Genomic DNA, 21,606 nt, shown 5'->3' with positions numbered 1-21,606 from the left:
CTTCTATGACCGTGGTCACCAACCCAATCCTCCCTGTTACTCAGGCCTGTAATCTGATTATCATCTTTGAGTCACCCCTCTCTTTAGCTCTGCCCATCAAGGCTATACTCAAATCTTGTCACTTTTTCTACATATCATCTTTAACATCCAGACTTTTCTTTCTCACCACACAACAAGAACTCCCTCCCAGGCCTTCACCATCTTCCACCTCCTCTATGGAAGCCTCTTTCCCTCAGTCTTGCCTCCCAGCTACCCAACTGATCCCATTCAAGTCCTTTCAAAAGGCTGCTGCTAAGACCATCTTCCTGGTCTGTTATTTTGGCCATATCTATTGTAATGCAAATAAAAATAATAGTGGCAGCTTGCATCACAATGTTATAGATACCTATGTGCGGAACAGGAGAGGTTGTTGAGAAAGAAGTGTTTTGAAGCAAAAAGCAACTAAAGACCAGTGGTATATCTTAGTTTCTGCGAAGGGTGAGATTCTGTGCTGAGCCTCTCAGAGCCGCAGCACAAAACTCACAGCCCAAGGGAAGAGGGGACTAAGGCAGATTTAAGCCATGTTGCGCCTTCTACCACACTGAGCTAGTCCATGGGCTGGAGAGGCCCTTGGCATAACTATGCCCCGGAGGCCTGTTTAAGTTATATTAGCCTCCCCAAGAATGTCTATGGGCTGCGTACTGCCTGGAATATCTAGAGCACTGTGTACTGCAGCCTCATCCTCAACACAATTCTCCTGCCCCCAGCATGCCACCGATGCAAGAGCGGTCCTCAGAGGGCAGCCATACAGCTGTTTTCCGCAATGCCTGCACCAGGGGAATCCTCCTTGCTTAGATGTGTGTTGTTGTTTTTAGGGCTCCTTTCTGACACTCTGACCCTTTTAGCTGGCATACAAAGGTTGGAGTGAGGGTGAGGATCTCAGCCCAGGTATGAACACCAGATATAAAGTATTTCATATTTCCTGCAAACTTATTGTGGACTCCTTTGATTTGGGAAGAGATCTTATAATGTTCTGCCACTTCTGCACATTTCTTATCTACTTGGGATTGAGTGATGTGGTACAAAGAAACCGTTCTACACATGTGACCATCTAATCTGCATTGAGTCATTCACCATGTGTCTTGTTTTCTTTAATAGAGTTGGCATAGATCCAGATGAAGATCTGAAAGCAGAAACTGCAAGCCAGGCAAGTTACAGCTATTGATATATCTATATTGACTAACATAATGTTCAGTCATGTTTAGTTCGTGTTTCTCAGTGTAGTAACTGAAAATCTTTAGAGCAGGGTTATCTCTGCTATAAATGCAGAATATGCAAGTACAAAATAGTAGGAGCTTCACATATTTTGTAACTGTTTATTGAGAGGACAGGTACATACTGTACATTTTTCAGTTTCACCAGGGCACCAGAATAACTTTATCTGATACTGGGTTTTGAGGAATGCATTACAAATAAATATTGACATGATGAAATATTAGTAAAACAGTAGTGGAATTGCTGCTATGGTAAATTCAAAACTTGAATTAGCTATCAACTGCATTTATGAAAACAAAAGATTTCAGAACAATGCTTGATTCCCTGGATTAAACAAAGGAACTATGCATGATTGAAATTCTCGACTCTGGGCATCAGGGTAGGTCAGGTTGCTGACAATGCTCATTAGTCCATCTGAATATACATTCGGGTTAAAAAACTATAGGCCACTAGGGACCAAGGAGGCTATTTGAGAAACTGCATGTGCTTATCTGTCACCCCATTGTCCCTGCCTTTTTCAGTGTTTATGTCTGAAAATGTTTAAAATACAGCATTATGTGCTGTCCCAACCCTAGTCAAGTTCCCCTGCTGGACATTCACTGGGGTGCCAGGTTTGGACCCATACACTGGAGTTGTGTGCTTCTGAGCTCCCCAGGAACTGAGCGGCTCCAGGCACACTCTCTTACTTTGGCTGCTCAGCTCACTCCGTGGGCAGAGACCCTCCTTGGAAGTGGGACCTCCTGGTCCCTAAGCCCCAAGACCAGTGCTAAACCTCCAAGACTCCCCAGTAAACACAACGTTCCCTGGATGTCACCCTTGTGGGCACTCTGGTTTATAGTCTACCCCTTCAGAGATACAAGATAGTAGAAGCAAATAGACCAATTTTTTTCCAGAGGAATTTCTAAAACAAAACATGCTTTCCTCATAGACAGCACATGACACAGGTCTAGACAATCCAATAAAATACCTGTGTATCATTCCCTGCCTCAGTTTCCTCACCACTCCTGAACAGTCTTTGGGATTTGGTCAGTGTCCTTTCAGAGTTCCAGGTCCTCACTCCTCCAGCTCATGACTTCTCCGCCAGATTGTGGAGCCTCCTCTCTAACCCTGACAGCCAGCTTCCTTCAGTTTTGACTGGTCCAGCACTCAAAAGATTCCCTCTCACTGAGGAAGCATTCCCTCTTCTTCCTTTCCTTGAACTTCTCTGCTTCTGTGTTTTTTAAAGGTCTGCACTAACACCTCTGTTGCTTTGCTCCCCTTCTGGAGATTTTCCACTCTCCTCTCCTCTAGAAATCTGGTTTTATCTACATTGCAGCTACACTAACAATATAGATAGCAGTATCTTTTCCAGTTTACAGCACTCTAGGACATACTGATCAACATCAGAGGTTTATATTGCATTGTACAATATAAACATTATTTCACCTTAAATGTGGTTTTTGCATGGGGTTGGAGATTGTGAAAATGTGCTTGCACTAGACATCAGTAGATAGGACTTCTAATTTTCTTCCTTTTTCTATTAAAAATGAGAAATACATATTTGTGAATAACAATAAGGCACCTACTGACCCAAACTGTGTTCTGTTAATTAACACCTAGTTCTATTGGCAAAACTCAGCAGCACAATAGAGTAGGTGTGAATAAATATCACCCATTCCACCCCCAATCAGGTCTAAATCATCATACTTTACTGTAAAATATTTTTACTAGCAAGGTAGTCTTGTTGCTCTGATTTCCTTTTTAAATGTTTACTATTTTCATTTCTCTAAGAGCTACAGTTAAACGTGTTATATCAATTTTTATTAATACAGTTCTCTATTTCATTGTGCCTTTCTTCTCTTTTTAATTTAGTACTACGGCCTGTTCTTCACTTTTTCTTTCAGATTGTTTCTTTAAAGTTTTCTCTTTTCCTTCATTGATATCTCTTCTTTTCCTCTATTGTTTTAGATAATTCATTTTCTTTCTCTTTATTTTTCTCTCACACAACTTCAGATACGAGTTTTATTTTTCTTCCATATAAACCTCCAGTTTTCTTCATATATGTGCTATGCTCTTTCATACTATAGGATTTTTTGGGGGGAGGGGGGAGTATATCTTATACTTAAATAACTACTCTCACCTGAAAGAACCTTAAAGCACTATTCAGTTGTATAGGATGTGTCGCAGCATGAAGCTCAGGAATGGGAAGTGGCACTCATGCACACACAATTTTTGGCTAAGGAGATTGGCACAAACAAACCTCGTACTACTGTGAAAAGTGTTTTGTGATCCTTAATGTCCAAGAAGGGCAGCTAAGACCTTGATTTTTTTTTAAGTGTTCAGCTGAATATGACATAGTTCATTGGGTAGAATCTATTTTATGAAATTCAAAAGGATGAAAGGCTGGCAAAGTAACCACTGTTGAAATTTAGACCTTTGACTTAGGTTTTCCAAACCAGAGGGTATTTCATACCTGCTTTAGAGAGGGACACATGTTTCATTTACTGCTTTAGAGAGGGAGACATGATGGAATAGTTCAAGAAGCACAGTCCCAATAAGGGCCAAGTTATGACTAGAACCTTCCCATTTGTGTCCTTCTCAGCTGTAGTCCCTGTTCTCATTTGAGAAGCAATGGACTGCTCTCTGTCTCTACTAGGAGGATCTAGTAACTCCAGCAGGGCTGGAGGAAGAGCAGGGGCATGTCCTCATCCCCCCTCTCCATCAAACACCTGAGATAACAGACTAATGGCACAGACAATGTTAGAGAAGGTGTTTGGATAACAGTATCTTGTGTTATCAGCCTGTTATCTAACACATTTTATTGTCAATCTCAGGTGTTATCAAACTGTTTTGAGCTTTGCCTGCCTGCTTGTAGCTATCACACAAGATGAGATGCAGAGAAACCTCTGATTGCACGAGGGAGGAGAGAGAGAAGCTATCTTGACTTTCGACTAGACGAGTTACTTTTTTCTTTTTCGGCTTTCACTATGTTGTTGTATTGTTTGTTTTTCTACAAATACAATCCTTACAAATACCACCCCCCACACACACACTCACACAGTCTGTTGTATATGCCAGTTTCTCAGTTGGTGTAAATCAGGGTAATTGCATTACCTCCAATAGAGTTACACCAGTTGTGGATCTGGCCCCTTCTATGCTGTTGAGTTTGGTATGGATGCAGATGTGGACTGGGCTGTGGAAGGATCAAAGCCAATGGGTGCATGATTACACAGACCCAGGGGTCATTCACCCTTCTTTGCACAATGAGATGCAAGTGCTGATGGTGCTATTGCAGTTCTTGGGCTTCAGTAGGTGAGCAGCTCTGCAGCCTGGAGGAAATAATTCCATCCTCTCTTCCCCACAGAGGATCCCCTATACAAAGCCCATCTATCTATTCAGCCACGGTACAGAGGATGAGGGTTTGGCCCACTGTGGGTTAAACTAAAGTTTTAAGGCAATATAAAGAATAAATATAATCAACATTGCTCTACTTTAGCCTTCCTATTGTGTCAGACCCAGACCAGTGGGGTACAGGAGTCTGGTAGAGAGCAAATATACTGGTCACTGGATGAGTAGTTTTCTGTTCCCTGAGTGACCAGAGCAGGGGCTGCACTAGAGTAATCAGGAACCTGCTAGAACCAGTTAAGACAGGCAGGCTAATTAGGACACCTGGAGCCAATTAAGAAGAAGCTTCTAGAATCAATTAAGGCAGGCTAATCAGGGCACCTGGGTTTTAAAAAGGCGCTCACCCCCAGTTTGTGGTGGGAGTGTGAGGAGCTGGGAGCAAGAGACGCAAGGAGCTGAGAGGCAGAGGCTGTGGCGTGCTGCTGGAGGACTGAGGAGCACAAGTGTTATCAGACACCAGGAGGAAGGTCCTGTAGTGAGAATAAGGAAGGTGTTTGGAGGAGGCCATGGGGAAGTAGCCCAGGGAGTTGTAGCTGTCATGCAGCTGTTACAGGAGGCCCTATAGACAGCTGCAGTCCACAGGGCCCTGGGCTGGAACCCGGAGTAGACGGTGGGCCTGGGTTCCCTCCAAACCTCCCAATTGACCTGGACTGTGGGTTCTCCCAGAAGGAAAGTTCTCTGGGCTGTTCCCCAACCCACATGGGGAATCTCTGAGGCAAGGAAATCTGCCAATAAGCGCAGGACCCACCAAGGTAGAGGAGAAACTTTGTCACACTATGTACTACCCACCCTAAATAACAATATGTCTGCAACCTTAACTTCCTCTCCAGTTATTTTATTTGTGGTTACTTGCTGGAGCACTATGCTCCTCCAAGTTCAGAAACCATGCTGCTAATGATAAGCCTGTCCTGACTCTGGAAAAACACTTTACTATAGTCCTACTTTTAATACAAGCCCATCTTGTTGTATCTTCCAGTAGATGGAAGGCATGTTGTATCTTGCACTTGGTAGTGGGAAGAGTAATTATTTGCTGAGGATATTAGTGTAGTTATTGGGGGGAAAAAAGACATCAGTATTGAACCCAGGACAGTAAGACACACAAATTAGATTCAAGACCACCAGAAACATGGGCTGAGTAGTCTTACTGCATTACTGTTGCATGCTGGAGCCACACTAATTAAATATTGCCAGTAGATCACTAGCCTTTCTTAACAGTGATGCATATTTCCCTCTGGGGCAAGAAGAGTGATCCAATTTCTGAAGCTTAAGAAAATCTCATTGTCCATGAGGAGAAAAATAATCCCAAGTCCATCCTGGTCAGATACTCCTTTTGTGGCTTATCACTTTCACTGTCAGGAGGAGATACAGGAAGCTGTGCTTCAAAATAGCAGCTCTTGGCAGATTGCGTCCGTAATCACCACCTGGACTTCGCAGAGCCCTGATCTGTACACTATCCAGATTATCCCCCCCCGCCCCTTGGTTTCTTTTTTACTTTCCTAGTTCTGTCTTTTCTCAGGTGCATTTATCATCAAACCCTCTTGCATAAACAGAATGTACGATAAGTTAGCTCATTTATTTCCACTCATTTATTGATGGGTTTTCATAACTCAGTTCTGAAAGGCCATCAATAATGTGTAGAAATAAATGAATGCAGTCAGTCCACTGCATATCCTACACAATTAGAATATAAACACACAAAGCTAATTCTGATGACCGGGCATACAGGATAAATAGTCATTAAGCTGAGTTGCAACGCCAGTCTACTCCAAAAAAGACAAAGCTTTTTCTTGCTGTTTTTTTTTAACAAGGATCTAATTAATTTCCTCACAAAACAAAGATGGTTGATAAAAGCTTTTATTCAGCTGATTTATGTCTCTCAGCTATCCCGTTAGGTGCATCTCCACAGAGACTACATGAAAGAATGTATTTTCTGGAAATATTTTGGAAGAATGCTGTAGGCGTGTTATAGGTCTCGTGGAAGCCCAAGCAGCTTACTGTACAGCTATGAATAGCTCACGTGCTAAACTAAAGTTCAGAAAAAAGAGATGTGTTTAACTGTCTATTTCTTTAGCTCCTGGGAAGGAAAGTTTCCCTACACTGTCATTCTCCCTATTAGCCTCTCCTGCAGGCCTGCTGGGGAACTGCAAGTGACTTTTTGAAAAAAAATGGGTTATTTCTGTGTAGGGGTTGGAAACACTGCCAGTTTCAGTTCACAGAGATCCTCTTATTTTTCCATCAGACTGCTGGCATAGTGTGGCCCCCACTGCCACTAGCCGGCCCTGCAGGAAAAGCTGTAGGTTCAGACTTTAAACCTGCAGATCCCTGAGGAGCTGCCAGAGATCAGGAGCATCCACAGCCCCTGCTGCCTCTGCACCATCCCTTGATGGTATCGTTTCTGCAGGATTTGGACTACCATGAATTCCCCAGGCCACCATCATTCCCCATGAGACCTCCCTGCAGCGAAAGGATTTTATGGCATGAGCGGAAGCCACACAAGTTAAAACTGAATCCTTCCTCTCAACTCAATGGGAGCTGAATCAGCTCCCAGGAATAAATTTTGGCCCATGTGCTACAGGTGTAAGTTTATCGTGCTCAATCCTGCAATTCTAGTGTTGATGAAACTGGGACTGACCTCATTGGGAGTTTTGCTGATATGAAGCCTCAGGAGTCAAGTCCAAACTTCCACCCAAGCTGGAACGGCCACACTGCTATTTTTAGTGTATTAGCTCAAGCCCTGCTAGTGCAAGTCTGTCTACCTGCGTTGAGAGACCGGCTCCCAGCTGCAGAGTAGCCATACCCTATAGGGGATTATCCAAAGCCCAATTAAATGAATGTAAAGATTCCTATGGACTTCTGTGGGGTTTGGATCAGGCCTTAGCAGTGGGTAGCCCTATTGTTATGAACCTTACACGCATCATTGTGTGTGTAAGGGATGAGAATGTTTGTATTATTAGCTTAAAACCGAGAAATAATGAGACAAATAGAACTGAAAAATGCAGAAAGTAAAATGTTCCCATTAAGCATTCCATGGAGAATGAAGTTTAAAAAAAAAATACATACCTCAAACTTAAAGCCAAAGAGGAATAAAACTGTAATGGAGTGTGCTATTTGGAATGCCCATTCCCATTTCTATTCCCAACCTGTTATTAATTCTTACGCTTTTTTTCACATAACACCCAGAGCGTAACTAATTACCCATCTAGTATATGAGGAGGTTGTAAAGCTATAATTCCAGACTGTGGTCATGATCCTGCAAGCTGTTCTGTAGGAGGCAGACCCCTGTGCCCATGCAGAGCCCGGCTGAAGTCAGCTTGCAGAATGGGGACCAATGTTAGTTTTCAGTATTTTCCTGCACTGATTCCAATCTGTAGCCCCCAGTGATGGTACAGTTTTTGTGTGCATTTTTGTTTTCTTATCAAGCAAAGAGGAAAAATGGAAAGGAAACTAGTGTCATAATTATTGGAATATTATGCTCCCTTTGGAATGACCTTTTTGTAAGCCATAAACAAATACCATCTGAGCTTGACAGAAGTAAACTGAAGTAATCCCACTACAGCAATTTAACAGAAATATCATTTTTATTGATCTCAGAATATAGTGCTTCTCAGCTGCTTAATAAAATTGGAATCATTAATAAAAGTAAATGCTGAATTATTCCACTCAAGCACCAGCACAGCAAAGAGAAATGTGCTGATGATCTAATTTGCCCATGAATAGATTCACATACTGAGATGAAATCTGAGCCAAAGAGGCTTTTTTAATAACAAAAAAATGCAGGTAAATGTAATTTGGTTTGACAAGTATTTTTAATATCAAAACTTTGTTTTATTTATGTTTTCAAAAACTCTTTTGATTTTATATATGTATTTATTTTGCAGAAAGCAACTACTGCGGATAAGAACACAACCAAGGCTGAGAGTGCGTGGCTGTTCAGAATATGGTATGGGTTTGATCATAAGTATCCTTTTATTCTTATAAACAGGACATTAGCTTCGTTAAGCATTTCCAATGTGCTCCACATAAGAATCCAAATGAGGTGATAGGGAGGGATAGCGAATCAGGCTGGGAACATCTGTCCAGAACAAAGTTTCATCAATGTATTAAAATAAATTAATCTTGTCTAATTCCAGGATATAAAATATGTGCAGCAACGAGCCAGCTACAATGTTGTTCCAATTTGGGAGTGAATTCATTGCTCAGGAAAGTGAGACATTTAAGACCATATAAAGCCGGATTGTGGATGGCCCATATGCAAGTGAGCAAGGGCCCTTGAGTCCCCCTGTACAGGGTCCAGTCCCAATCACCATCCCTATAATCCCCTCGGCACAGAGCCTACTGTCTGCTTGTACATCTTGGTTCAGTAGCCATGCCAGAGAAGGTGCAGAAGGGGTGACGCATTGGCCCTGGTCACACCTCCCCAACAGGCATCCAGAGGTGAATATTCCACACACCCTTGTTGGGAGAGGGGTAGCAGTGGGCACATTCTCTGGGTACTGGGGGGCTCCCAGAAGCACTGAGCCTTCTGGAGAAATAATGGCTTCTGGTGCTCCTGCTGGGGCAGAGCAGGGTCACCTTGCCTCCACACAGGCTGCTTCTAAAAGCCACACTAGAGCCCACAGAGCCAAATTCTCCACGGCCATGCACCTTGTATCCTCACCAACACCTGTGTAAAGTGGCTGTAACAGGGATCATGCTGGTTTGGTATTGGTTTTACATGCACTTTGCACAGGTCTCAGTGATACTTATGATGCAAGACAGTGGGGAATCAATGTTATAGAGCAGGTACTAATGCAGTGAAGATCACAGGAATCATTCTGTTGACTTCCATGGACACAGGATCAGGCACTAATTTGGTAACACCACTAATGTAACTCAGTGCTGCCTAGCCAAACTCCTGCTGTTCCATCCTGTTGCACCATACTGGAGCACAGAGCAACACTCATGCCATACATTTCTTGTATGTTTTTCTGATGTGAGCACAAACAAACTTGGATGAGAACATATCACAACTGATAAAATGTTACTCCATAGCAATGCAGCTTCTTATTAGAACGCTAGTGAAATTATCCCTCAAAAGTCTTCCAATCGGCAAGACTATTTGGTAAGAAATATAAATATACAGCCCCTAGTTTTATCTATCCAGGCAGTTCTAAGGACCAAGAAGTTAGAATTAAAATGTGTCACTAGAACAGGCTTAAGTTCACAGTTTTATACTTTCCAGGCACCGTGGAAAATAGCATGTGCAATGCACTACAAAGGGGAAGAATGTGTTTAAAAAATAATACTAAATGCCATCATTGCTTGCTTTAGATACACACTGATCCCACTCCTTCCGAAAGAAGAGCCTGTATATCAGTAGGAAGGGGAGAACTGGGCAGAAAAGAAGATGGTTAAGAAAAAGGGAGAGAGAATGGGAAAAGACAGGAAAGTGAAGAGGGATGAGTGAAAGAGAGAAGGAAAAGAAAATAAAGAGGGAGCTAGGAAGACCAAATAAAGGGGAAATAGGGTAGGGATAGAAGGGGAAGAAAGCAAGAACCAATGTAAAAAGAGCAGAAGACAGACCAAAGGGAAGGAAAGGGCTAGGGGAAAGGTAGACTTTAGGAGAAACCAGGACAAGGTCAGTGAAAAAAGGAAGGGAATAGTGGAGAGAAACAGAAGGAAAAAATGGTGGGAGAGGAGAGAGGTTAATTGAATCTATGATCCAGGTTGCTGTGAAGTGGCAGAGCAAGCCCCGCCACCATTATCTTTTTGGAGATACCCTGCATAATACAGAAATCCCAAAGGAGAAGCCTTGTAGATCTCCAATTCAGGACAATAGCCCTTTCTAAACTTTCTTCAATTTAGAAAGTTTGACTTCCAAGGTGTTTGCATTTCAAGAAAACATTACTTTTCTAAGTGATTTTTTTGAAGAGATTCTGAAAACGAAAGCAAATTTACATCTTAAGTAGCAATCTGTCTTCTAGTCTGGTAATAATCTTGCTCCAGTGTTCTCATTTTCAAAGACTGCAGCCCTGCCATTATCCTACAGGTATATTTTCATTTTAAAAAATATGACTTTTAAGTTTTATTTATGCTGAAGACTTATATTCAAATCCCTGTGGAGAAGGATGGTTCAACCCACTAATACTTGGAATGATAGTTCTGAGCTTTTCTGCAGTGTGAGTCACTATTCTGCTTCTGAAATATGTTCCTATTCCTTAGAGAGAGACAAATTATCTAACCAAACTTTTCTTCAATATCTGTGTCCTTCTCTTAGCAATGTTATGAAGTTGTGCTGCTGAATTTAAAAGAAGAAATTAATACAATTGTCATGTAGTGCAGTATTTATGCCTAGTACAGGATTGCATAATAGATTATGATAAAGCGTTCAAAGACAAAGTGCTGAAAAGTAATCATCTGTCTGGTTACACACTTAGGAAGAGTCCATGCCTGTGACATTTCTGTGGCCTGACATTTGCTCTAAGGTACCAACACCCACTCTTCTGGTAATAACATCCCTAATGTCTGTTTATTTCATGCAATGAGGCACAATTGCAGCAGTCAACGGTTGCCTTATTTCTTGATGTCATTCTGAAAGATTTCCTACATTGACTTGGAGAATGTTTTAGGGACAACATTGTAAATTCAGCCACTGGGGGCCTGGTCCAAAGCCAGTTTGAATCCATACGGGTCTTTTCATTTGCTCTAATTGGTGTTGGATCTAGTCCTAGATACCTAAGAAAAATACATCTCTCTCTATCACTAAGATAAAGGAACATTAACATCAGAACAGTGAAAATTAAGAAGAAATAATTTGAGTATTTGGATACTCCCACTGAGTCTTTCATTTCATAAGTACAGAACAAGATAAAACATTTGGTATCTTAATGTGGCTAAATGTCTGAGAGTCTGTCTCTGTGTTCATGGTTTTATAGCTTGGAGTGTATCACCATTTTGAGCTGTAATATAATACTAAAAGCTGATGGGAAAGAAAAGTGTGTGGGGGGAAATACTAACTATTTCAAGAATATTTATTGAGGTAATAGAATTAATGTCCCAGCACTGTCATGTACATGATGTATTATGGTTGTTTCAGTTTCCTTCAAGGGCAGCCAGTGTATTTGTATTGAATATAGCGAGATTTAACTAAAAAATAAAAGGGCAAGTGGAGTTTTTGATTCTTTCCATTTTGGGTCATTAGCACACGAGGACTCGGTCCACAGAAAGGTTGGAGTGAAGGTGTTCACTCCAGGACCATACCAGGAAAGGAACTGTGACTCAAGGAACCATCCTGGTCTGTTCTTCCTCCAGGGTGGCTGTAATCTGCTGCTAACTGGTACCCACGTCAGCTCTCCCCACTACCACGGCTCCACCCATTCCCCACCCCTCCTCAATCACTTGCTTCAGAAAGGTAGCTTGCAGGTCTTCCGCATCCACTTACTTCGGGTCTGGGAAGCCTGTGTAGCGGTCAAAGGGGGTTCTTTCCCCACTATAGAGGTATACAGTGCAAGTCACAATCTAGCCCAAAGAATTATAACATTTTAGAGTAGTGACTTGCAAAGAACATTTCCCTGTTTTTCAATTACACCTCTACCACGATATAATGCGACCTAATATAACACGAATTCGGATATAACGTGGTAAAGCAGTGCTCCGGGGGGCAGGGCCGCACACTCTGGCGGATCAAAGCAAGTTCGATATAACGTGGTAAGATTTTTTTTTTTTTTTACTCCCGAGGACAGCATTATATCTGGGTAGAGGTGTACCACTGGGATACATACAACTTAACAAACCAATTTGGGTTAAATAGTCTTGTAGCAGATTCTTTGTCCACTAAAATTTCCTTCTCTTTTCTTACGTTCAGGTAACTGCCATTTCCCCAACTTAGATCATTTTGCCCTCTCTGTGCCCACAATGGTCCTCACTACCCATTCTGTGACCTCACTCTAGAAGAAGACTACAGGCTTATCAGTCTCTGTAACCCACAACATAGAGAGTAGGACATAGTGATGGTGAAGATGAAGGAATGGTTGAGGGGAAGAATGGAGTGTTTTAAAGGGGAAGAAAAGAGAGAGAACATAATACATGTTAATATATTAATACAATGCAGACTTTGTACTTCTAATGGATGAGCTCTCTCGTCAACATAACACATTAAAAGTTAGATTGAGGAACAACAGATACTGCAAGACAGAGGAATAGATGCCCTGAGACTCCATAGAAGGAATGGAGTGAAGCCAATAAGAAGGGAACGAGGAGGAAGACCAAAGGCAAGGGATGCATAGTAAGTTTGTTTTTATTGCTTAATAAATACTGTGTGTAATGGACCTGGTCTCAGGCTCAGCCTACAACCAGGACTGATTTTTTTATTGACAAAGGTGTAGGGATGTGGCTGAGCCTGATTCCCACATTGGACAATAGAGAGCAGAGCATCCGCTATTCCTGCCTCTAATGTCGTGGAGGAGAAGCGACAAGTGAGCATTTGCAACAGGGAGATAATTACAAAATATATGCAAAAGCCTGAGATGTGTGTTGGTAGAGTAGGGAATGCTGGGATTGTGGTGATACAATGATAGGCCCATCTCTTCCTTGAGATAACTCTAATGATTTCAATGGAAATTAGTCATAAATTCCTTTCAGAGCCTGGTTTAAGTGCCTTCTCTTCTGAGTTTCTTTTACACATACTGCATTGAAAGGAGAAGGAGGAGGAGCCACTCTCTCTTCCTTTACAGATATCTGTTGAATTTGAGGGGCCAAATTCCCTATTTGGCCAAAGGAAGCTGTGTTCAGGAATAGATATAGGAACTTTGATTGAATAAATCAACTTTTCATGGAAAAGCTTACTTGAGTATTTCTGAAAGTATTCACCATTCTGATATATTCCTTTCAGAGTCTAAAGGAAAGATATTTATAGTCTTCCTATCCCCTTGAATCAGCTAAGAGGAATTGCATTGATTTTAAAGGCTTTCAAAGTTTATTCTGTTTAATTTAGTAGATCCTATTTTCTTTTTCATCTCTCCCTATGGCTTGCACATAGGCTAACGGTACATTTTACTTCATAGGCAGTCATTAGAAGTGTGATTGAGAAGTTGTGAGAACACAGAACAGCCTTTCTTTTGCTTACCAAAAGCAATATTATGCATTCCAAAGGAGGGAGTCAAAGGGAATTTCACCATCTTATGATCTTCAGCTGAACCTTCCCTATATGATGACTTGTCATTGTCATGCCAGAGACAGATGCCTTGGAAAGAGATGGGGAGTTACTATAGCAATATCTCTTGTATATAATTTTCTCCTTCCGGATAGAAATTGAGGGGCTTCCTAGTTACTAACATTTTTAGTTAGATAGTAGTGATATCTTTCACTTATGTAGCACCTTTTTAATCTGAAGGACACCAGACTGCTTTATTATTATTTATTGTTTGAATTGCAGTAGAGCCTAGGAGCCTCAGTCCGGGACCAGGACCCCATTGTGCTAGGTGCTGTACAAACACAGAAACAGATGGCCCTTACGTCAGAGCTTACAAATGGACTATAAAACAAGAGACAACTGAATATAGACTGACAAGGGAGTACAAGGAAACAATGAGCCAATATTGGTCAGCATGATTGGCAGTGGTCTGAGCTCATAAGCAGCCTAACCATTGTCAAGTTTTTTTGTAGGCATCATGGCAAAGAGGAGTTTAGAGGAGGTAGCTTTTCAGATGCTTCCGTGAAGCAAATATCAAGCATGAAGATGCTTGTTTGAAAATTTAACAAATGGGTGATGGTGACCTGGTTCAAATGATAATCCTCTCACTCTCACCATTGACCTAGCTGACAACTTCACAACCATGCAAAGTAGGAATTTAGGGACGGAAGCAAAGAACCCTTTACCCAGCTGAGACTGACACAAGATTCAGGTACTCGTATACCAGAGGTGGGTGCAGTATAAGAAACATGGATAGACTGAAAATTTCAGGCAGGCTGAAAACCAGGATATGAGGTCTAACACCCCTGCTCTAGCAAAAAGAATCTTAAGATCTTTAATTGCCTGAAGTGGTCAGGATTTTGCTTTCAGCTCTCCTTCCAGGTGGCACTTAAAACTGCAAACTGCTGCATAACATCATTCTGGAGAATTAGTTTGTTACTGACTTAGGGACCTATTCAGCTGCAAAGAAATCTGGCCATTGGAGCTCTTTAAGTCCCAGAAGTCTGCTTGCGGTAGTCACACAGTGGACTGACCTATTCAGAGAGTGGGTTGGTCTGTTGTACAAGGTGAAAGTGGAACACTCTCCTGCTCTGTGGCTGGATCTTGGCGAAGAGAACTGACAGCTGGCTACTCATGGAGCTCATGTAAATTAGTTCCTTGCCTCTTCAAGCAGCGCTACTGAGTATTCTTGTTCCATCCCACTCCCTCATTCTGGAGCCATAGAGAGACTGAACGTTACAATAGCCCTAGGATTGTGAAGCCCTGTAGGAGCAAGAGAGACATGATCTATTTTCTTAGCTTGAATGGTTCAGGGTCCAGGAAAGGAGAGGGACCTCTCCCAGTGCCAATAACTGTAGTTGAGGTTGAATTGGAGCTCCTGCCACCATCAGTGTGAGGCTTCCTTCTCCCCCTCTCCATAACTGCTGTGATTACTTTTCATTGTGATAGCTCCTTGTGTTGAGGAGCGCCTCTTCTTTCTTTGTTAGTAGCTCCAACTCTGTAAGTGAGTTTCCAGCTGTGAGAGAATCTTTGGAATGGTCAGCCATTTTCACTCTTCTCCTTAGCTGGCTGTCAACCAACCCAGAAAGAACTCGTCCTCTGCCTGGATGTCAGGAAGGCACTGTCCCTAGGAAAAAGGAGAGCAATTGTGTAAACCTTTATGTGGTCATCACCAAGAAGGAGGGGACCCTTGAATACTAAGCAGTTGCAGTGGCCAAGTATATCATAGAGCTTTCTCATATACAGGATCTGCAGAGTCTGCTTTGGTTTCCATAGGGCCCCCAGAAACAATAGTATTAAGCAACAATTGCAATCGCTCTGAACTTGCTTCAGAATTCATTCAACAACCTCTTTGTGGACATGCAATCTGGATTAAAAAGCTGACAGTGAAAACTCAGTGTTCTTCGTTGTTGTGTAGAGAATCAGTACATCTGATTTGGGGACATCTCCTGGCCCTTTTCAAGGACCCAAGCCTGTAGAAGTCCTGCAAATTATCTTAATAAATAAACATGGCTAATGATTAACATGAATAATAAGTGACCTCAGTTTGTCCACCATATCTTAATAACCAGCTCACAGATACAAAAGCACCCCAAAGAGGAAGCTGCAAAAAGATTTTTCAGTGCTACCAAAACTTGCAACTATCTAGTCCCTGTAATAGTAAGAATTAGAAAAAAAGGTGGGTGTGAGGGAGGCAGGGATGGAGAAGAATGGCATGACTTCAAAAAAGGCATTAGTGTCAAGGTCATTCTCTCCTTCTCTGGGTGTCCAAACTACCCATCATTCTTACTTCCTCCTAGGTCTGTTTCTCTTTACTGAGTGGAGCTGTAAAGTCTTAGCAAACAAAGAAGTAGAGGTAAGGAGCATTTGCAGTATTAGTGTTCCCACTGAAGATGGTGGTGTTTTTATTATTAGTTGCCATTATTGAGAATCTGAAGGTTGCTGACCTTTCCAGATAAATTCCCTGCTGGCTCATAGGGTACAATGGATAGAAACTAGATTATGTCTTTGCCTGCGCCGTAACATTTGGTGCATTTTCTCTAGTGACTGGCCTATGTCCAGGTACTTGAATCGGAAGGAGAGCCACAAAAATCTGAGCATAAAACCACCACTGATTAGACATAATATTCAGTAAAGATGTCTAGAATTCATTCTCAGTTCCTTGAATCTGTGGAAATAGATGATATTTTGGGATAGGAATAGACATGTTACACATAATGCCCAGTCAAAATGACTTCAGATTTTTTGCAAACCTAACCCTTGATATTTAATTTTAGAGAAGGCAGTACTATAAATGATCTGACCTTATCTGTGCCAATGACGACTTCCCCACCGTCCGCCAGAAAATCCATTGGCAGCCTCTGACATGGTTCTTGTAATATTCACAGTCCCAACAATGGAGGAAGTAACAAAACTTTCAAAGGGTCACATAAATATTCAAAAGTTATAATAGTTATCTAAACCTTTTGGGTAAGCAAACTTAAACTGGAAATCCCAGGAGAGTGAGCTTTCTTGAGGGCTTCTGGTACTTTTGCTCAGTCAGGAAATATTTCTAGAAGAGCCCCCAGGGCCTGCCTCCAATATCATTCACCAATTCCTAATTAAACCATGAAACTTTTTCAGTTTGGTTCAAGCCACTTCCCTACATTTAGCATGCCACATTCATGAACGAAGCCTAGCACAGTCAGATCAGCTGCTGACACATAGCCAAAAAAAGAAAAATCTTCAATATACAGAAACAGGTAAATAGATTTTGTTCAAACTAAAAAAATCACATTTGGGAAAATATTAAGAGTAAACATCTTTATCACAAAAGAAATTTGGGAGTTTCATTCCCCGAAAGATACTGCCAATGTGAAAAAAGTTAATAGAAACACAAGAAAAAAATATTAGAGTGCTGTGGTGACAAATTTAAAAGGACAGATTAAAAATTAGTGATTTCATGAAAACAAATGGAGGACATATTAGTCTATAAAAAAGGGAAGGCTTTCAAAATCAAAGAAGGAGAGGAATGACTAGACTAGAACAAGAGGCTGTAACTAGAAGTAATGAGTTGAAGTTCAAAAAGGAAAAATTCAGACTTATTGTCAGTCTCTCACTCCTAACAGAAAGATTTAATAAACTGTGGAATGTTCTCCCATGGCAAACTGGAAGCCCAATTGTTTTGTACATTTAAAACAGGCCTGACTAAAATAGCAAAAAAATATGTTATAAAGAACAAACCTGCACTGGCAAGAGAAGGGATTAGATCTGTTCCATCTCTAATTTCTACCCTTTTATGGTTCTATGAAATACCACCAAAATTAAGTTATTCTTGAAGTAGGCGTTGTCAGACTGAAGCCTTTTACATTGCTGCTAGCAAGCCATTACAGTGAATTTCTTGAACTCTAAAGTCTTCATAGTAATGTGCAGTGCTGCTGCCTTTGAAGGAATAAATAAAGGGACATATGGGGAAAACTTTATTGGATTTCAAGAAAATCAATGTTCAAAGTAAACAATGAGTGTTGCAGACATGGGACAGGTGGGAAAGGACAATTGAGTCATCATTATTGGATTCTTAAAAGCCAGGCATGTTTTTGTATTAAAAAGAGATTCACAGAAGAGTCAGAAAATATATAAGCTTTTCAAGTTTTTTTTTACTGAACTTTTTCTATCATCTTAAAGAGACAGGTATTGCCAAATACTATCCTCAAATCCTTGTGAATGTTCACTGATTTCAGAGGGAGTTGCACATTGGTAGCTGAAAGCAGAATTTGACCCACAATCTGTAGTAGACAGGGCCGGCTCCAGGCACCAGCTTAGCAAGCAGGTGCTTGGGGCGACTGCTCGGGAGAGGGGTGGCAGGTCCAGCTATTCGGCGGCAATTCAGCAGATGGTCCTTCACTCCCACTGGGAGCGAAGGACCTTCCCCCGAATTGCCGCCGCAGATCGCGGCTTTTTTTTTTTTTTTTTTTTTTTTTTTTTTTGGCTGCTTGGGGCGGCCAAAACCCTGGAGCCAGCCCTGGTAGTAGATAATATGATGTCCAATAGTTAGATTTTTTTATTTAACAATATGATTCCCATGAGCTAGAGCATCTTCTATTGGTGCTATATAAAGTGTTCTCAAACAAGGACCACTTCTGATTACAGCAGTTGTCTCATGGACTCCTCCCCTTCAGATCACAACTGTGTGGTCCACCTTCTATTTGCAGCTTCATAACATTCTTGTGGTAACTACAGTAATATCAAGGAAGTATATAATATAACCTATTTTAATTAGAGCTGGCTAGAAACCAGAATTCCCATTTTGCAGGAAATTCCAAAATTTCCAAACAAATTCCACAGAAACGGAACAAAAAATGACATTTCAAAATTTCACACAGAATGGGAATTCCAAAATTTTGTTTTAAAATAGAAATGTCACTTGGCAATATTTCAAAGGCTGTTCAGGAGAGGAGCTGGGCAGTTTGGGAAGCAGGGAGCCTTGGTTCCCAGGCTGCAGAGGTGCTGGGAGCCTGTGTTTCCAAGGAAACAGGAGACTGGGAGCTAGACTCTTGACAGCCCACCTGGGAGCCCGGGCTCCCCAGCAGTCCATCTGGTGAACTGGCAGGAAACCAGGTCAGGGTGTCCCAATGGTACCCTTCCTGGTTTCCACTGGAATTTTCTCTGAACTAACATGTAATCATGGACTGTTTCAATATCAACAAATCCACATTTTCCAACAGCAAAACCTTCCATCTGAAAATTTCTGACCCACTCTAACTGTAATTTCCTTTAGCACGTTTCAGCTCCTGGAAGTAAGGCATTCTTTTCAGGCCATCACCAAGTTCTTTGTGAACCACTGATGGGCTGCACAGTTTTAGAACCTCTATGCTATATATGCGAGCTGAGCAATTCCAACCACACCTCACACTAATGGGTTACTCGGGTCCCAGTCATGAAAGTTATTGATCAGAGCGATGGCTGCTCTCAGCTCCCAATAAGGGCACACACCACTTGCCAGGAGGTACTCAACACCTGGCAGAATCAGACCCTCACTAGGTTTTCTTTTTCTTTTCACATCACTGTGTGGTTTTATTAAATCACCATTCACAATGGTAGCATGTTAGATTTGGACAGAGTCAAAATTTAAAGCAGAAGAGAGATTCGGCACCTACAGTAACAAGACTGCATAAAGCACACTCCATTCTTCTCACAGACATGTTTTCTACAGAGCTGATACATTAATATTGACCCAGTGCCAAATGTTCATGTATGGAGAAAAAGTCAACCAGAAAAATTACTATATTTAAAATTCTTGGTACTTTAGAAAAAGCAACACACTTGCCACATCCCCCTTTTAGTTCCCAGTACAGCTCTCCATCAGTTTCCAGCAGATATAGCAGGCAAAATAAAGAAGTTTAAGGTGCTGAGCCCAAAGCCTGTTGAAGTCACCCGGAGTCTTTCCATTGATTTCAATGGGCAATCGATGAGGCTCTAATCCAGATGGCATCTGAATTTACTGACCGACACTAACTCTAGGTATGTGAAACAAAGTTTTCATCCCATGTGGTTTGTATTATTTATTTATTTTTCTTTTCGCTGTATTATTGGGGCATAGTGCAGTTTGTACAGACAAAGAAGCAGCAGCCTGGGCTTGTGTTAGTCCACTCAAGCATGAAATTATAGTTTGTTGGCTCACAATACTTAACAGCACCCAGGAGACTTAAGTATGATACAGCAGTACTGAAAGCTTATAACACGGACTTAATCAGCCATGCCTCCGAATCTCTCGCAAGTCTCATTATTTCATTTACAGCACTGCATGTGCAAGAAGTTACCTTATGTTACGTCTACAGTGTTGGAGAGTTCCTCAGCATGTTTATCTTTCACTCTGTTCTCTTCAGTTAGCACATTTTAAAATACTTCCATTTGCATGCAGCATATTTTGTATATCTAGTACTACTTGCAGATGGCAATTTTTTTATAGCAGCAGTTGTCACCATGTGATATTGCTAATTACACAACTACCTAAGCAAGGCGTTGGTAATACTTGCTAGTAAGGACTTAATTATTAATGCTAGATTATAGTGGAATTCTTATAGAAGAATGTGAGTGTAAAGAAAGTCAGCATGATTAAGGTCATTATCAGGAATGCCAAAGGACATGTTAATGATTTATCACTTCTTAGAAATTGTTGAATCAAAGCATCCCACAGCACACTCTAACTGCTAGATGCAAAGCCCTTTTGAAGTCATTGACAGCATAAAACATAAAGAACACAAGCTTATGTCACATATTAGATGGTAAAAGACACAAAGAAAATTGCATTAACTACAGTTGCAATAACATACCAGTACTGTTACTTCTGATAGCAGCATCAATATTACAAAACCTAGTAGTCTGTGTTTTCTCATTACTGGATGAGAATAGGAATAATTTATTAGTTTGAGGGTTTGGTCATCAGCCCAGAGTGGGCCAGTATGATTCACTCAGTTTCCAGACAAGGAACTCAAGCTTTCTTCCTTTAAAAAAAAAAGGGATCCACTCCTATAGTTTACCAGCGGAGGAGAAGCTGGTAAGACGGAACCTTTATGTATCCTGGGGATGTGGGAAGTAGGACATTTACAAGTTTTTCCCGTAGTTCATAATTGGTTTGCTAGCGGAGGGAGGGTGGGGCAGGAAAATAATAATTTTTTTAAAAATGTCCTTGCATAATAGATGTTTATTTTAAAAAGAAGAACTGAATTTTATGTGTCCAGAATCCTGGACTCACTTTGCTAAGAGCAAACAACACTTACATGGAATGTTAGGCTATGCATATCACATGAAAGAATGAAATAGCTGTCCTGGTCTGGTGAATTTATGGTCATCTTGTTTTAAGATGTGGTGTTATGCCTGATGGAAAAGAAGAGCTAAGCTGTTTAATATGTATTTATAAATCATTGTAAAGAGTGTATTATTTATGCAGTAGAGCAGATAGCTCCTCTTGAACCTTTGTGGTTTTTCATGTAAATATGTATTGGGAACATGTGCTATGCATGCTAAAATTGCTCTCAAGAAACATTCTTTAAAGCTCCTGGCCAGGTGCTGACTGATTTTTGAACATCATAATCTGTGCTGATTAGAAATTTGTGGGGCTTGTTGTCTTCAAAATACTAAAAGCAAATAGAGCGTTTTCTGGTCTAATTTCGTGCCATATTGCAGGACTAAAATAAATAGGGGGTTTTTTAGTTGTACAAGTACAAAAAGGAGTTAACAAAAATAAAGAGTGAGTTTGTTTGTTTGTTTGTTTGTTTTAACATTGTATCAATTTTAAATGGACAAGGGTTTGTTTGTTT

At 41.1% G+C, this 21,606-nt stretch overlaps 1 protein-coding gene across 1 annotated transcript in view; it reads left to right on the top strand.

Moving 5' to 3' along the window:
• SLC9A9 (solute carrier family 9 member A9) overlaps positions 1-21,606 on the top strand; it is a 332,485-nt gene that overhangs the window by 251,116 nt on the left and 59,763 nt on the right. Inside the window, exons 13-14 of the mRNA XM_034781731.1 lie at positions 1,138-1,186; positions 8,517-8,596. Of these exons, the coding sequence (XP_034637622.1) occupies positions 1,138-1,186; positions 8,517-8,596 (129 nt within the window). The remainder of the gene's footprint in view (positions 1-1,137; positions 1,187-8,516; positions 8,597-21,606) is intronic.

This window comes from Trachemys scripta, chromosome 9, assembly GCF_013100865.1.
Source record: "Trachemys scripta elegans isolate TJP31775 chromosome 9, CAS_Tse_1.0, whole genome shotgun sequence".
Lineage (NCBI taxonomy): Eukaryota > Metazoa > Chordata > Testudines > Emydidae > Trachemys > Trachemys scripta.
The sequence above is the reverse complement of the archived record's forward strand: the minus strand, read 5'-3'. Positions and strand labels throughout refer to the sequence as shown.